Consider the following 16782-nt stretch of genomic DNA (forward strand, 5'->3'; position numbering starts at 1 on the left):
TGATGGTGAAAGATGTTTGAATTCGAAGCGATTGAAAATTGTGCCCTCTACACGATTTTCTGGGCATTGAATAAATATTTTCAGACAGTGTTTAACTGCAAAATTCGCGAATATATGTTAACCCTTTTTTATGGGTGGGATAGACAACATGGGGAAGTAATTCGTTATCTTTTATAACTGAACGTGAAAGAAAGCATGCTATTTTTTTATTTCATTATTCGCTCTTAGATACTCAGAAGACATTTGCCTCTAAAGAACAACGACTTCGTCCAATTATGTGGAGGAGAGGAAAAAGAACGGGGAGAATTACGTAAATTATTGTCACACCTGTATCTCTTTGCATGATTATGGTAAGAAGCGTGCGTAACGAGGATAACGATGTTAAAGATGATGAAGTCAAGGAGAACGACATTTAACGACGATCCTTCCCTTTCTCGTTCCCATGTGCACGACACTTTTCAGCTTTTTCTTTCTCACTCTTCCCTCCCCATTTCAAATTTTACATGATTTACCCTGATCATTCGTTTCGGAGTAATATTCACTTCTGCATACCAACAATGTTGAACAGGAATTTAAAAAATAATACATAACATTGTTTCCCGATTTGTTTTCGTTATTAAGGTAACAACTTTCGAGACAGTTATTAAAACAATTTCTTTGAGCGTAATTAATTCTTACATAAAGAATTCAGATAACGAAAGTTTCTATGATATAATCCATTTTTATTCGAAGTCCCTTATAAATTTCAATTTCTATTCGATAATGCAAGAAAATCTCTTTATTCCTTTTTCATTTCGGAGAAACATTTTTAACACGTGTTCACACACAAGCTGTGAAGACAGTTTGGTTTTCTTCGTAAGCTCGTAATACTTTTTAATTTCTTTCGTCTCGATGACTCCAGCTTCGTTTCCTTCCTTCGGGACGTCTTTGTATCCACAGCTACATATTGGATGATAATTTATTCTGGTTAAATGTCGGTGCTGTAAGTGAAGCAAGGTTGGAACACAATCGATTGGAATTTAAAAAATTATGTACACTGAAATTATCTGATTGAATAAGTTGATAATGCCTATTGTTCAGTGGATACATTTCGTTCGATATATCCTCGATCGCCAGCTTCGAAGTGTATAATTATTAAACGGAAAGGGAAGGGTGAATGTAACGATTATAATTGTATTATAATGGTTAATTTGTTAATACATTCAGTTGGAAGATGTTAAGATTGCATATTTATTTAGTTTATTTTTTACCAAATGTTCCATTTTAATCAATCCAGGTAAATGTCGAGATTATTAGTGAAAGAAATAATTTAAATAAAAATTTAAGAGTTTTTAGGGAGACGTTATAAATTTACATAATTCATACTCTTCAAGGTGGCTGCTAATTCTTTATTTTATTTTTATTTTATTCGTTTTCCTTATTTACTAGGATAACAAAAATATCAAGGTACTTTAACGTTTCATTATTTCAAATACATTTGCTTTGTGTTTTAAGTAATTTTACCTCGAGTGAATTTTCACACAATCCTTTTGAATGTTTTTCGACGTCAGTGAATCTGTACGTACCTAGACGCTGAAGGACATCCTTTCGATTATCACCGTTAAAAATAATTCATTCAGTACCTATAACATTAATTTTATTAAGGAAACGACTGTGAAATCTCGCATGGTAAAGGTCATTGATTATGCTTTGCTGAAATTGAAATTCCATTCCAACAAGTATACGATTCCATTTAAAAGAAATGACGAACGACCTTCAAATATCTGAAATGCTGCCATCTGTGAAGACGCAATATCCACCATGTCCTTCTTATGATCCTTCAACTGACGTTCAAAATATTTTTTCATACAATTTCTATGAGCGAATTAAAATGGGACACCATATTGATCTATTCTCTGTTATATATTTGTGTCTTATTTAAGAAACCTGCCCGCAGGTTTGGGGATTAAAAATTGATCTTTAAATTCTATTGAAAAATAAATTTGGAGAATGCGAGAATAATTTTCACGGCTCCCGTGCTAAACGACTCTTGCCCGTTTATCCAATTGCGTAATCGAAATTCGATATCCCCAGCAGCCGTAAAACCGCGGTAAAAAAATTCGCTTATAATATTCAGTTACATAAAAATTAACGAACGCGCGGAATCTTTGATTCCCTCGCTTTCACTTTTATTTACTCACGCGAAATGTTGTAACGCTAATAAAAGCTTCGGGTTAGTTCGTCAGGATCAATTTCTTTATCTCTGGGATTCATAACATTACTGTAGAGGTAACGAAGAAGCGAAAGAAGGCCTTGTTATGTTAAGCAATATTTATTAAAATCGTTGCTAAAGTTCATTTGAAGAACGCAATACATCCAGCGCAACTGTAGTTTCACGTCGAAATCCACGAATTCCTACACTTTGCATAGAATTTATATTTTCAGTACTTACTTAAAATTGGTAAAATAAAGGAAACTATGATAAATAATTTATATACTAACACTAATAAGCTCTAGCGATTAAAATTGATAAACGCACTAATAAATGAATACTTAAGGCTAATGAACACTATTATAAAATTATGTTTGCAGCGCGATTGATTCCACGTGCTGCAAAAATTCTTTGGATATGAAACAAGAAATTAAAAGAAGTCCCGAATTAATTAATTGTTTTTTTTAATAACTTATTTTACTCATTTTAATGAAAAATGTCCATTCACTGGTACGTAATGTAGTAAAATACTAATAACGATAGTAAAAGAAAATAAATAACTCTAATATTACAAACTTTAGTCCCCAAAGAGGAACGTGTCTTGTATTCTAGCGATAAATATTTCTTAGATTTCGCTTAGCAGTATTATAAGTGTCCCTTCAATATCCATGAAAACTACGACCTGCAATTTAAACCAGAACCAACCCTTAACCCTCAGACAGAAATTTGCTTAAAACTGTTCTAATCTAGAATCTGTATTTCCCTCAAGAAGAAGTACCAATTGGACGTAACATAAGTTACATTTATAAGGAGTTTGATATAAATCCCAAAATTACCACCGTCCGCAAAGGACAATAGAAACTCGAAATATTGAGAAATCTCGCGCTGTGTTCACGTCTAAAGTGATTGCAAGCGAAAAAGTGAAATACGAAAAAAAAAAAAAAGGAAGCTGATTGGTTTCGTTGTCTCAGCATGTGGCACGCCGCGATTTGCACAACGCGGCCTTGCCGCCCCGTTCTTTCGCGATCCAGAAGAACGCGCGCGATTCTGAAAACGCCGAGGCCGCGTGGCCGCGAGGCTGCGAGAAGAAGGGCGCCCTCATGAATGGGCATAGATAGAGGGGCGAGAATTGCCACGGGCCATCCACGGCGAGAATAAAATCGATGCTCTCGAGGAAATGACCGCGGGTGAAAGTGCTTCTGGGACATTCGTCGAGAGCGGTCGAACACGTTCGTTCGGCAGAAAAAATGACTGCGCGCCGTTCGACACGCGCACGACTTTTTACAGGGGCGATCGAAGGTCGCCAGGATTACGATAATCGATAGTGCTTAGTAAGAGTTGGGCATCATTCGATTACTTTCGAATACCTAAGTGTTTTTTGGTCGCTGCAGAAGTTTGTTCTCCCACTGTCTGGTGTACGAAAATGCCCTTTTCTCCTGCACCTACTTGTACTTCTGCCAAAAAGTGGCAAAAGATCATAGATAGCCAAGGAAAATACATGGATTAAAAAAATGTGTAATATATTTTTATTTTGGTTCAATGATGCGAATGAAGTATCGCGTTAATTATTAATAAGACAATTATGTGTATGGATATTTCATTTCAATCATAATTCTTCGTCGTTCGTGATAGATTATTTTACATTTCTCGAATGATTTATTCGGGGTTGTGGGAATTTGTGGGGAGAGGTTTTAGAATAATTTAGATACTTCAAATTAATGAGCCATGTGCGGAACATTCAAGTTTTAATCTTGGTCCCTTTAATCCAACAGGCTATTCATTGTTCAGAACTCGATCTTTTTCTTATTATGTACCGTAAACTGGGGTGACTTTGCCCTCGCGGGGGTGGCATTGCCCACTTTTCGGAGAAACTTTATTTTATTTTATTTTATTGCGAAGTAATTAGAACATGTGGTGTTTTGTAATCGATAGTAATAATTTCTCCAAAGTGAAACGAAAAAAACAATAGCGAATTTAATCATATGATAATTTTTTAGTCGGAGTAAAAAAAGTGGGCAAAGTCACCCCGGCGGGCAAAGTAACCCCAGTTCACGGTATGAGTTTATTTTAAGGTGGTCGCACAATGCTAGAGTCACTAAAAAGTCGAATTTATTGTATCTTTTTCTTTCTCCTTTTACGTCGAGCTACGTACTCGATTTTCAAGTACCGTTCTTCTCAAATACAGACACATTTTTTGCCAAGCTGACTAAGATCTATACGTAGCCGTGATTTTTTAACCTTGGTCTTCCAGACGATGAATATATTAACGGCCTATATTAAAGCAGTAGGTAGAACAGTAACGTGGCAAACAAAGGCTCCAGATTTGAATTCCACCCCAACAAATTAAGAGACTAGTTCTTTCTCTCCGTAAATATACAAAACCAAGATTCATACCTTTTTCTTTTATTTTCATGCCACAGCTATACCTATTTCAGTTTCGCATATGTATAACCCAGAGTGCTTAAGTTCGCTAGCGGACTAGAAAAGGCGATAACTTTTCATCAGTAGCCTAGAGGGAGAGAAAGTACATATATATATATTCTGAATAACCGAATTCCAGTACACTCGACGAACAAAGAAAAGATGGCAATTCAAATTGCATTTCTAGATCCTGGAACCTATCCAGACTTAAGCAGACCAGTTCTTTCCATCGAAAATTCTAAACCGCGTGTATTTGCACCGTTATGTGTTACTTTCCCATTATTTCTAACATGAAATTTTATGTCCAATAAAAGACGATTCACGTTCGTCAAGTCGATCAGGCTGTAAACGTTCGCCATGTTCCAATATTAGTTTTAGAGAGAACGAGCTCGTTGGTGGCCTGAATAGCTCAATTAATGGGGCGGTCATGCGGAAAATAAAGAGTTCTACTTCGAACGCCGGTCCAATAGATCCAAAATATCTATGTTCATCTCTAAACACTCAGAAGTGGGACTTAAACGCTTCGCTAAGAGTGACCTTAGTCGCCTGCTGCTATTCTAAGAAAATAATAAAAAATATTAGTGGTGGTAATTTATTTGTAACAGTAGATGTAATTTAAACACTTCGTCAAACTGATCCTAAGTACTCTTGCACTCTATAGCGTTCGATTTAGCTATGAATCTAAGATTACGAAATAAGAAGCCAAGTAATAGTTTGAATACCTTAATTCATAAATTAATCATTCAACTAAGAAAACACACACGAGCTTCATTCCCAAATTCTTGTATTCATATTCCACACAACGGACACAGTGATGCAAAAACAGCATGAAAGACACTCCTCAACTGTAATGATATTTGTATGTTTGTAGGGGATCACAAATACTGATTTAGTTGTGTAGTATCATTCATGTCGGTTGACTATTCGCTTTTTACACTTTCCTCGCTAGCCACGAGGTAGCGTTCGATATTATCAGATAAGGAGCAATCAAAGAAACCATTTCTAAGATACACGAACCCAAACGGCGGAACATTAAAAGTTCCCTGCATCATTTCTATATAAAAAGAAACAAATGTTCTCCTTTCTAAGGCAAACAGGATGCTAAAAGTGACGATCGGGGCACGTTCACTTTTCGCCGTCTCGCTAGGACGTGAAAGTTAACAGTGCCTCTGGAACGTCGAATAATATCGATTTAAAGAAAGGGGGCGAAGAGGAGCATGGCTACAAAGATGGGAAGTAGCGATGGGCGTTCAATTCGAAGTTTGGAGAAATTTCCGGGGTATTAAAATATTCAGATCTTTCCAAAACTTTCAAAGCCCCCGGTAGTGGTGAAAAGAAAGTTTAAGCTGTAATGTAAGAAAGTGAGGATAGTTTAATTAGTAAGAATTATATCTCGTAGAAGAAGGGGTTGCTAGTATCGGTAAATGATATCAAAATAATGGTTAAACCCTGGTGTTAAGTTACTTCTGTGGCATACGTGTGTGCAAGAATACAGGAAAATCTTTTAAACTTTATTCGACGTCTTCACACTTGATCGACTTTCGCAACTTTCAAAAATATATTTGTCAATTCAAACGAATTGTGAGCAACGAAAGCAAACTACACGCTTATCCATTACACATCCCTGCGTCACGCATCTTACATTCCTAAGAAGATATGAGTTTAAAATTTTCTTTTCATGTAGACGCTTTTATACATTACTTAAATTCGAGCCGCGTTCAAATTGACTCGAATCTATTTGCTCGCGCGTTCGAAGCATGATTAAACCCATCACTAGTGAAAAGGAAAAGTGGAATTGTAGATCCAGCTAGGCAGGTGCATGGCTGGAAAGATGGCTCGGCGTGTTGCTGTGATAACAATGTTTTTGCAATACGGGAGACAGATGAGTCGATGGCCCGTAAAATGTGAGACGCCCGAGGGAGAGGCACGTGTGCAGCCGTGGAGAAAGATTTCTCCAGTTTCCGTTGACCCACTGACACTGAATTTACTGCTGCCCGTGTACCACTCGTGGCACGGAACGGCAAGAAAATTGCCTGCTGCCTTGCCTGCTTGCTGGAGAGCCCCGAATATCGAGGTGGACGTGAACAATCCTGACGCCCAACATTATTTTTTTTTAACAATTTTATTACACGTTAGAATGGGAATACAGTAACTGTACAAGATTGAAGACCACGAGTGTAATGGCGAGTTACAGCTACGAGGTAGGTATTATAAAACATAACCATATGTATAAATGGTGATCAAAAGAAAGTTCAAAATTCATATTTTCACATGTCTGCATAACTAATTTAATAGATACTAAGCTTTAAGGATAATAATAATACTTCATTTTGTTATTGCACTCAATTTTTATAAACAAAATATATTATATATATGTATATATATATAATAATATATATATATATAATATATTTTCTTTATAAAAATATTAAAAATTTTAAATTATAAAAATTTTATAAAGAAAATATTATATATATATATATATATAATAATAATAATATATATAATATATTTTCTTTATAAAATTGAGTGCAATAGATTACGTGCAGTCTAAAAATTCCTTTTTTCCAAAGGAAATAGTTGGTGTGCCTATTAAATTCATTCCCAGTTGGTATTGGAATTATGGAAATTTTAAGCTAAAATCCTTTTCGACGGAACTAGCTTATTTCTCTTACCGTTCACAGTTTAAACTATCTTTCGATCCACTACTGTGAATAAAGATGGAGAAAGACTGTACTCCCACAAAGTGTACGTTGTGGAATACCACGATCTCTGATACACCCTGTGTATCGAACGACACAGCGTTACGTGGAAGCAATTTTCGTTTCACTGTTAATTTTACTGATAATTGATCTAATCACGAGAAATGGAAAAGCTGACGACAATGTAATTTTTTTACACGGACCTCTCGCGTGCAGTTGGCCTCCCGAGTGGCTACGCAGAAAAGGAAACGATCTGGCCTGATTAGGAAGCAGTAATACGACTTCCGCGGAAGAGCCATGTAAGTCTAGAGCGGAAAAACAGGGAATGAAAATCGGTACCTCTTCCCGGCTTAATTGCAAGTCGATTGATATCTATTAATCGCAGGCGTGGCGAGTCCACGGCTCGAGCGAAGTGAAATCCGTAAACCGTGCCCGTAGATAGAAGATTGCGCCCAGCACGTGCTCAGTTCCATTAATTGTTCAATATTTTTTTCAACACAGCGTGTCTTTCGAAACACAGCTCCATTGACGAATAACAGAAAGAATATACAGTGTCGCTAAAAAAATGATTAAAGTCACTCAAAAGAGAAGACTTTACTCTTCATTTTCAATTTGTTTTTACACGTAGAATCAACTGTTTCTCAGTTGCACCACTCATTCCATTAATTGTTCAATATTTTTTTCAACATAGCGTTTCTTTCGAAACACAGCTCCATTGACGAATAACAGAAAGAATATACAGTGTCGCTAAAAAAATGATTAAAGTCACTCAAAAGAGAAGTCTTTACTCTTCATTTTCAATTTGCTTTTACACGTAGAATCATCTGTTTCTCAGTTGCACCACTCACTACTATACACCCAGTATAATACAGTGAAAACGCCGATCCCAATTCACGAGCTAATTAATTACAAGGCGGAGTATTAATTGTGGCAAGTAGCAAGTAGCTGAGAAAGGCAGCGTTTAATGACAATTCAACTCGATTTCTCAGCTGGAAGACTAAATATCACCGGCGAGCAATGAAGATTGCTGCCCTCCCTTTCGATCAAACTTTCACAGTGACCGCCGTGCCCGTTCAAATATAAATCCCGGATCATTATCCACGGGTTTTGTTACTGGCTAAATAGTGGGCAAGGGGAGGGGCGGCAATAACTCCAGGAGCTTCTTTGCATAAGAATGTGAAAGTGCCGCGAGATAGGAAGCAAAGATGAAAATTCCCGACAATGCGACTGGTCTCGTTGGCACTGTAAACGGTTTAGTCGCCGAGCAGTAGCGACGGAAACCGGTGACCGCAGAAATATCGAGCGTTCGACTGCAGAGGCGTGGAAATTGTTCGCCGGCAACGATTTCCTGACATTGAATCCGTCGATCGAGGCGGCAGGAAAGTTTTATGCCTCGGCGGGCAGAGAAGTGAGCGTCCGACCGAACGTGGTGCAGGTGAACAAACTGTATAAAAATACGAAGCCGCTGTGACTGTCGATTGTGTTAACGGCGCGGGAGAGAAAAGGAGCGAGGGCGAGGAAATTTAGTTAACACTTTGAGTGGTGCAAGACTTTGAAAAATATGGTCGACCAGGGTCTTCCGAGCGAGTTTCGTACACAGTGAACTCCGAGCTTGGTTTGTTTTCAAAGTACACATTCGGAGACTTCGGGATAATACTTTCGATGCAGAAAATATCGGTGCCACATACGGTAAAACACGTCTTGCGCGGGGTGCAAGCCGGGCGTTTCGTACTGGGTGGTAAGGTAAATGTACCAACTAGTCGTTTAAGGGGAGGTTCCGGTCTAGAGCCCCAAAAAATAGGTGATCGTTAGGAATTAATTAAAGGAAAACTACTGCGTATAACTTAAGAGGACTTGTTGCATTGCATTGAGGATGTCTTAAGTTATAGATATATATTTTTTGTTTTGTAATTAATCATTGCAGACGGCACTGGGGAGTCGTTAAAGTCAAGGCGTCAAAAAATTGATCAAAATTCGTGGAACCTGTATCCCTAAAAGTTATTATCCGATTCGACTGAAACTTTTTTTATTTTGAAGAATATACTTTTGGATAGGGGATATACCAGAAAAAAATGCAAAAATGACATTTTTTAAGAAAATAACGACAGTTGAAGTTTGAAATCACTTTTTCCCTATATTTGTCGTCCTTTCAACGCCTTTGAAAATTATAAATTTTCAATTTTTGTATTTTTCTGGTTTCTCTCCTAGCCAGAAGTATATTCTTCAAATTAAAAAATGTTTCAGTCGAATCGGATAATAACTTTTGGAGATATAGGTCCCACCGTTTTGGGAACACTGTTTCGAGAAAAACGCGTTTAAAGTTTTACATTTGCCGCTACTCAAATGCCTATAACTTCGGGAATTTTACGAATTTCAACAAATCCTTTTAAACACGCATTCCTGAATGGTTGAACAATCGAAAAACAAAGAAAATCGACTTTTAGACCGGAACCTCCGCTTAAGGAAATGATGGCAAAGTATAATGAATATTGTGTATAAAATTAATAATTTAAATGGAACTTTTTTCACTCATATAGATTTTGTTGTTTCTCATCAGTACTTACATAATAAAATTTTATCTTTTTTATATTTAACGTGAAATAAACAAGAATGTTTGTACGTGTAAATGTACCAATACATAGCCAACCTCACGCGATTCACCTAGCGTCCCAATTTTCATGTCCCAGTACCTAGCCATGGGTTTTGTAATCGTGTAAAAATTATTTTAAAAACTGATTCTTTGTCTTAAATATCGTTCTACGTCCATTTTCCTTTTCCTGCTTAATTTCGGACATTTTTCGGCAGAAACACAAAGAAGAAAAACCTAAGGACTTTAATTATAGGAAGAAATTAAAATAGATTTGACCACGACAAGCACGTGGAAATAGTTTTAGGTTCGATGCATAATATACAAAGCAAATTGCAAAAATCGGGGCATTCGTGTACACCTAATAGTCTAAAAATAATGTACGAAATATAACAAAATTATTTAATTCCCTAAAAAATAACTTTTGTCGTCCGAAACACCAGCGTAAATGTTAAACGTCTTAAAATTACTCTGGTAATATTGAAGAAAAAAGAACGTCGCCGGAATACGTTGCTCAGGACTATAGTATCCATTTGCTTCCCCATCGATAGATACTGCAATCAACTATGTAACAGTAGAAGCGAGATCTAGATTTGGCCTGTACTCTCCCCTAAGTGAGATGAGGCGACTGGTGCAAAAATAAATAAAAATTCTGAAATGACTTTGTTTTCCAGAGAGTCGATTGTAAAAATGGAATCTCTTGAGAATTCATTTCATTTCGTGTTCATTCCAAATCGAGCCAATTTTAGTCAGCAACTGGGTTGGAATCTTCAAAATTTTTCGAAAATTTCGTTCTACATGATCGACTTACTTTTATACGAGGAATCGCTTGCTCCTCGGTTGCACCGCGATTTCTGAACCACACTGCCTATAAAAAGCACCGTCTACAAGGGCGCAAAAGTGTCCCGTGTGAGAAGGTCCTAAGGCCACGAAAGAAAAGTGACAAGTTCAACATTCTTCCCCACGGAACGCTCGCTGTCATATTCGGTCATGTTACGATCGCAATTAAGCCCCCGAGTATTGTTCATCTCGTTATCGAGAGATCGATGAAGCAGATTGCTCGTTGAGAGCGCGAATTGCAAGCGGTAACGCGAGGAGCTAAAAGCAATCATCCATATTCAAAGGCGTCTTCCCCCTCGTTTTTCCCAGGCACTTGAACATTTCCATACAAACGAACGAAAGACACGTGGTTCGCTGGAAGAAAAATAACGTGTCCTTATTAAACAGGTTCTCTTTTCAGCCAGCGACTTTCTTACGCTTTCGAAAGCTGTGAAAGGAATTTCATCGTCGCTCGATACCGGCCGACGCTTAAATTTTGCCCTGGTCCTCGTGCGACTTGAAGATCGATGCTTCGTTGCCCACCAGCTGATAGCGGCGAGGCTGCTGGTTCATCGGGGAATCATAGGGATCGTTACAGTTATGCCTGTGGGAAGAGAGGGTCTATGTTACCCACGAGCTAAGATTGGTTTTCGGTGAACCTGGAATCTGGTCTTCTCTGGGCTGCTTTCAGTTTGCCCGCGGCTGGCCAACCGGGCCCACCGCTTCCTCTGCCCACCTACATAAGCGATATCGCTGAAAGTCGAAATCGAAAGCCTCCTCCACCAGTGTCTCTCAATCGGCCAGCGCTTAAGGATACTTTTCAGGGATTTTAATGGGTCTACTTAGGAGGGTGTGTAGCTTACAGAATACTTTCTTCTAGCGAAGCTGCTACGGGGGATCCTTAGCTTAGGTACAAGTGGAAGTACTTTCTTGTAGTGAAGCTGCTAAGAGGATCGTTAGCTTCCAAGTGGGAATAAGTACGTTTTCTTAACCCTTCGTGGTCACACCTTCTTATAATGACAAATTGCTTGCATGGGGTTCAGTGCAACCCGACGTTAATTTTGAGTCACCAATTTCGTATTTTTGAATCTTTTAACTTTTCAGTGATAATTGTACATTCGTAATACTCATACAATCGTGTCCTAATAGTCTTTTTCTGGAAATGTATATTTTGATATGGCGAAATTTGTAGTTAAAAACATAGTTGTGGAAAAGAGCGTTTTTTGTTGAAATTCGCCAAATTTTCATATCGAGGTCTAAAAATTTTCAGAAATATTGGCGATGACATATACTTCTGGAACACCCCGTGTGACCACGAAGGGTTATAGGGAATGTGGGGATGCATAGCTCAGAAGTAGGGATATGTTTTCTTATTAGGATTGTGGGGGTGTGCCTGGTTCAGAAGTAGGAATACTTTTTTTAGGAACCCTACTAGGGGTACCTTGTTACAAGCGCTTAATGGATATATGGAGGGGATGCTTGGTTCAGAAGTGAGAACACGTTTTTTTAATGAATACATCGAAATATAGGTCACCTTGAAAGTTTCGTTTTTACAGTAATGCAGATCTGTGGAGCCAAGCGAAGATACTTGGCGAACTATTGTTATGCAAAATCTGTAGTTGAAGGACTAGCTCAGAAACTCACCTCGATTGAATCCACCATTGTTTGCAAAGTGTTAGAAAGAATTGCAAATATTGGCAACGATCACTGAATAATTTGTCAGAAGTCAATAGTGTGCAGAGAACGAATTCGTGCTACTACCCAAGTTAAAAAGCGTGCCATTTTTAAGTGAACTGTTGCAAGAATCAAGAGTAAGCGCCTTCGCTGTTGCGTTGAACACTAAAAGTGATAGGTAGGTCGTGGCGAAACCTTAGTGCACCGAGCTGACCCAGGACTACTTCTGCAGGAAACTATCTCCCCTGTTTGCTGAGGCATATAATTATCCCTTACCAACTATTACATTGCAATAGAATAATAACTGAAAAATTGTATGATGACTAACGGGATCATTTCACGATGGCAATAGCATAAAAAGTAACAAGCTTTAATCACATTCCATAGACTTTTGTTACATTTGCGTGACTCAACACTATGCATTGCAAACAAGTTGATGCATTTTCTTACTTCTGCAAATATTTAGCTACCCCCGAACTTGCAGATGTTTACTTACAGTAATATTATTTATTAAAAGAATACCATTTGATAAATGAAATTCCCAATTTCATTATATCCTGCTCCCCATTTCTTTCAAATCTTTCGTAAAAGAACTTAGGATTCGACCATGTAATTAAGAATCGTGCGACTAATGACGTTTGAAAAAAATTTTCACTACAAAGATATTTGCCTCGATCATTATTACGATGAGGATCCGAAAAAAGGAAGAAATAAACGAAGTTGTTAAAAAAAAAAACAAGTATAACAAAAGACCGACGCGACGCGATTTATAGTACGAAAGGTCAACGATTACTTTTCCTCTCTTGGAGATCCTCCTCGCTCATCGCGCCTCGCGATCACCCACAGATCCTGCTCACTTTCGAAAAATTCCGCTCAATTCAGTCGTTCTCAACTCGCGATTCTTTCATTTACTCAATGATAATTCATTTCCCTTTATTTAATGAGAATTTCTCAAGCCAACAGAACTATAACATAATTCTGATAAAAACTAAAAGGCAACCTGATTAAAAGTAAAATGTATGAAAAACCATCAGTTACAAAGATCCCCTAAAACAATGTGTAATTAATTATCGTTAGCCAACTAGCTTTTACACATAAATTTGATTCCTAAATTTTCGATAGATCAATTTTTTTCAAGATCCTTTTAATTCGTGCAGCTTTAATGAACCTTAATATTTATTAGCCTCGACACACTTGCTACCACTAAATACTATACAACAGTTTCAAAAGCTCTGCTCAAATCAGATTACATTTCCAACTCGTTAGCACATTTTGAGGCATTGCGGAAATTTAGATTTTCGGTAGTACCTTAAAAAGTGGTGAGGAGACTACGGTATTCAGATACAGAAGTGTGCCAGTTTTAGTGGAGTACTCAGGATTGAACCTTGTGGGGAGCCGAGGTGAAGGGATACAAATATATTTAATGCAAATTCAATGAAATTCATTAGCTGATTATACAAATTTATTTAAGGAAGAAAATCCAGTTTTCCTTTCTCTTTAGAAAGCTCTTGAATTACTTTAGTCGTGGTTACATTAATCTCCTTTTTCCTTTTTCTTTGGGGGGTGCCAGGACCTCTTGCACACCCTCCCCTTCCACACTCTCCCTCTCTCTGAGTGCGCCACTGCCCAGTTATATTAAATTCTTGGTAATTTTAACTATTCTTTCCTTACAAACAGAGTTAAGCTTTGCACTATTAATGTACCATTACGTACTCATATTACTGTACGTAATAAAAGGGCAAGAATTCGTGATTCTTAGTATTAAACTGACCGATTTTGAAATCGATACACTATATTATTCCCCATTCCGATCTATCCTGCATTATTGAGGAAAAGATCTCCGGTCTATTGATAAACGAATAATATTTCACTGCGAATAGTTGAGTAATACATTATGGAATGAGTGTTTGATCTCAAACCGCACGTTTCCCAACCGATCACCGAAATGCACTTTTCTTGTTTGGAATTTTTCGACGCAGGAAGGAGGTGTTTCGCTAACGGTATGCGTAACACGCTCGCGATATTCTGCACGGTCTGGCGACTCTACTACGAAATGAGAGGAAAAGTCGCAGTAGTAAGTGAGGTCCCCGATGCGTAACACGCGTCGAGATCGAGACGGACCTCTTTCTAAGCGATGGAAACCGTTCTCCAGCTGGGTTCTCGGACGAATCCGTTCGCCTGCTCTTGATCTTTCATAGCCTCTCCCTCTTTCTCCCTCTTTCTTTCCCTTTCTTTCACCTTCAACGGATCCTGCTTCCTCTCGCAGAGAAAGTATGCGGCGTTTTCAGCGGAGACATTCTCGAACTCGCATACCGACGATTTCAAAGATGCTTGGGCGCACGCGACTGCCGCGGTTCTTCGGTATAGGGGGAGCTGCTATAAATAATGATACGCATCATTATTCATATAACTCTGGTTATTGAACACTTAAAAATATACAGTTTGCATTAAAATAAAGTAAATCTGTCCGAGTTTATAATGTCTTAGGGTAAATACGGGGGTGTCAGTGCAGCGGGGGTGGTACAGTTGCTATATTCCTGATTCTATGCGTAAAAATGCGTTAAGGGGTCATTCTACTTTGATCGGCCGAAAAATGAAGCTATTTTTAAAGATTTTTTCTCAATAAATGCAATATATAATTAAATCAATATTTTTGGTACATATTAAGCTACTTATTATTCTATAAATTTAATTTGTCTTATTTGCTATATCTTACTCATTATCACCTTCTTTCTGTTTACTACCCCCTACCCCAACCTTGTATCCAGTGGCGGATTTAAGGGAAAAGGCCCAGGTGGCAAACGTTCTAAGGGGCCCATTTTTTCGGGCAAATGAATAAATAGTTCACTAAAAACAGATCAAGTGTAGTAGTACAGAAATAAATATAGTGTTTGGATAAAATCATAATTTTTTTGAAGATGGGGCCCTTGGGGACCCCTCTGGGCAAAGGGCCATTTTTCGGGCAAATGAAGAAATAGTTCACTAAAAAGAGACCAAGTGTAGTAGTACAGAAAGAAATATAGTGTTTGGATAAAATCATAATTTTTTGAAGATGGGGCCCTAGGACATCGGCCACCTGTGCAGGAGGCCATTTTTTTCGAAAAAATGAAGAGGTAGTTTACTAAAAACGGGCTAATTGTAGTAGCACAGAAAAAATATAGTGTTTGGATAAAATCATATTTTTTTTTAAGTTGGGGCCTTGAGGGGCCTTCTGGGCGATGGCCCACACGACAACTGCTCTTCGGCCGCCCCTTAACACATTCCGCACGGCTGATGTCATAAGACACAAATCAACACTACCTGCCCTATACCTTCAGAAATGACCGTGCGGAACGTGTTAAATCCGCCACTGCTTGCTTCTAAATCTTCTACCCTCCTCCTTTTCGTCACCTCCTAAAACGAAGCGTTCGCGTGTCAATATACATGCACCTTAATATCTGGTTGCTAAGTACGTCCAGTAAATCTTGTGCAAATCTTTGCCACCACGTTGACACAAGTGTGTTAGCGTTTAGCGAATCCGAAGTTGTGTTATATCTTTCGCTGTGGTTCTGTTTTTTGCATACTGTTTCGCGAGGGCGGACGCTGTTTCTTTTAGATAGAAACAGTTTTCAGTTCGTTGTGAAGAGGAATCAGTTGTTCTGATTGGAATTAATTTTTTTGCTTCAGGTGCAGTCTGGGACTACTGTCTACTGTAGTTCTTGCGGGGTTAGCGATCACGACAGTTCATCAGTTCAATATCTCCGGTAAGCAAACATCACTGATGAACAATTAACCTGACAATTACCATGCAATGTTTTTAATTATATGCACATTTCGTGCGGTTTAGTTTAAGTATGTAGGTACTGTATTTATGTAACTCATAGGAATATAAAGCAGAAATTTAGAGGACAGTTTAATTAGAACCGTTTTTGTTTAAAGTGGTATAGACTGTTACCATTTTTTTCTTGATTTGAGACATTTAATATTTTCCATCAGTCTGTGAGTGAATCTAGCTTTAGCTCATTTTTTCAGCATTAAACTTGCACTACTTGGAAAAGTACTACTATCGAGAAATAGTAGAATTTTAATAGGCTCTTGATAACATTCGTTGAAAAAGGTAGAAAATATTTAAAAACTATGCATCACAAACGTGACGGTTTCACAGATAGTCAGCTCTGTGCTCTGTGAAATTTTAGCTTATTTCTCAGAGTATAATTTTATAGAATTCGAGAGACGATGTTATTGTTAAAATTAAAAAAAGTGGCAAATTTTATCAAAGAATAGCGAAAATGTATGCAGTGTATATAATCATCCAAAAAAACTACCAATACCAAAATTGAAACCTGTTCTATTTTCCGGTCTATTATTACGTTTCACACAAAACTTTTTCCTTTCTTGCAATGAATTCC

At 37.8% G+C, this 16782-nt stretch overlaps 1 protein-coding gene across 1 annotated transcript in view; it reads left to right on the forward strand.

Annotated features, from left to right (window-relative positions):
• LOC143368320 (uncharacterized) overlaps window positions 1-16782 on the forward strand; it is a 47546-nt gene that overhangs the window by 9427 nt on the left and 21337 nt on the right. The window contains exon 2 of the mRNA XM_076810900.1: window positions 16061-16137. Within this exon, the coding sequence (XP_076667015.1) occupies window positions 16061-16137 (77 nt within the window). The remainder of the gene's footprint in view (window positions 1-16060; window positions 16138-16782) is intronic.

Source organism: Andrena cerasifolii, chromosome 1 (genome assembly GCF_050908995.1).
Source record: "Andrena cerasifolii isolate SP2316 chromosome 1, iyAndCera1_principal, whole genome shotgun sequence".
In the NCBI taxonomy this organism is placed as follows: domain Eukaryota; kingdom Metazoa; phylum Arthropoda; class Insecta; order Hymenoptera; family Andrenidae; genus Andrena; species Andrena cerasifolii.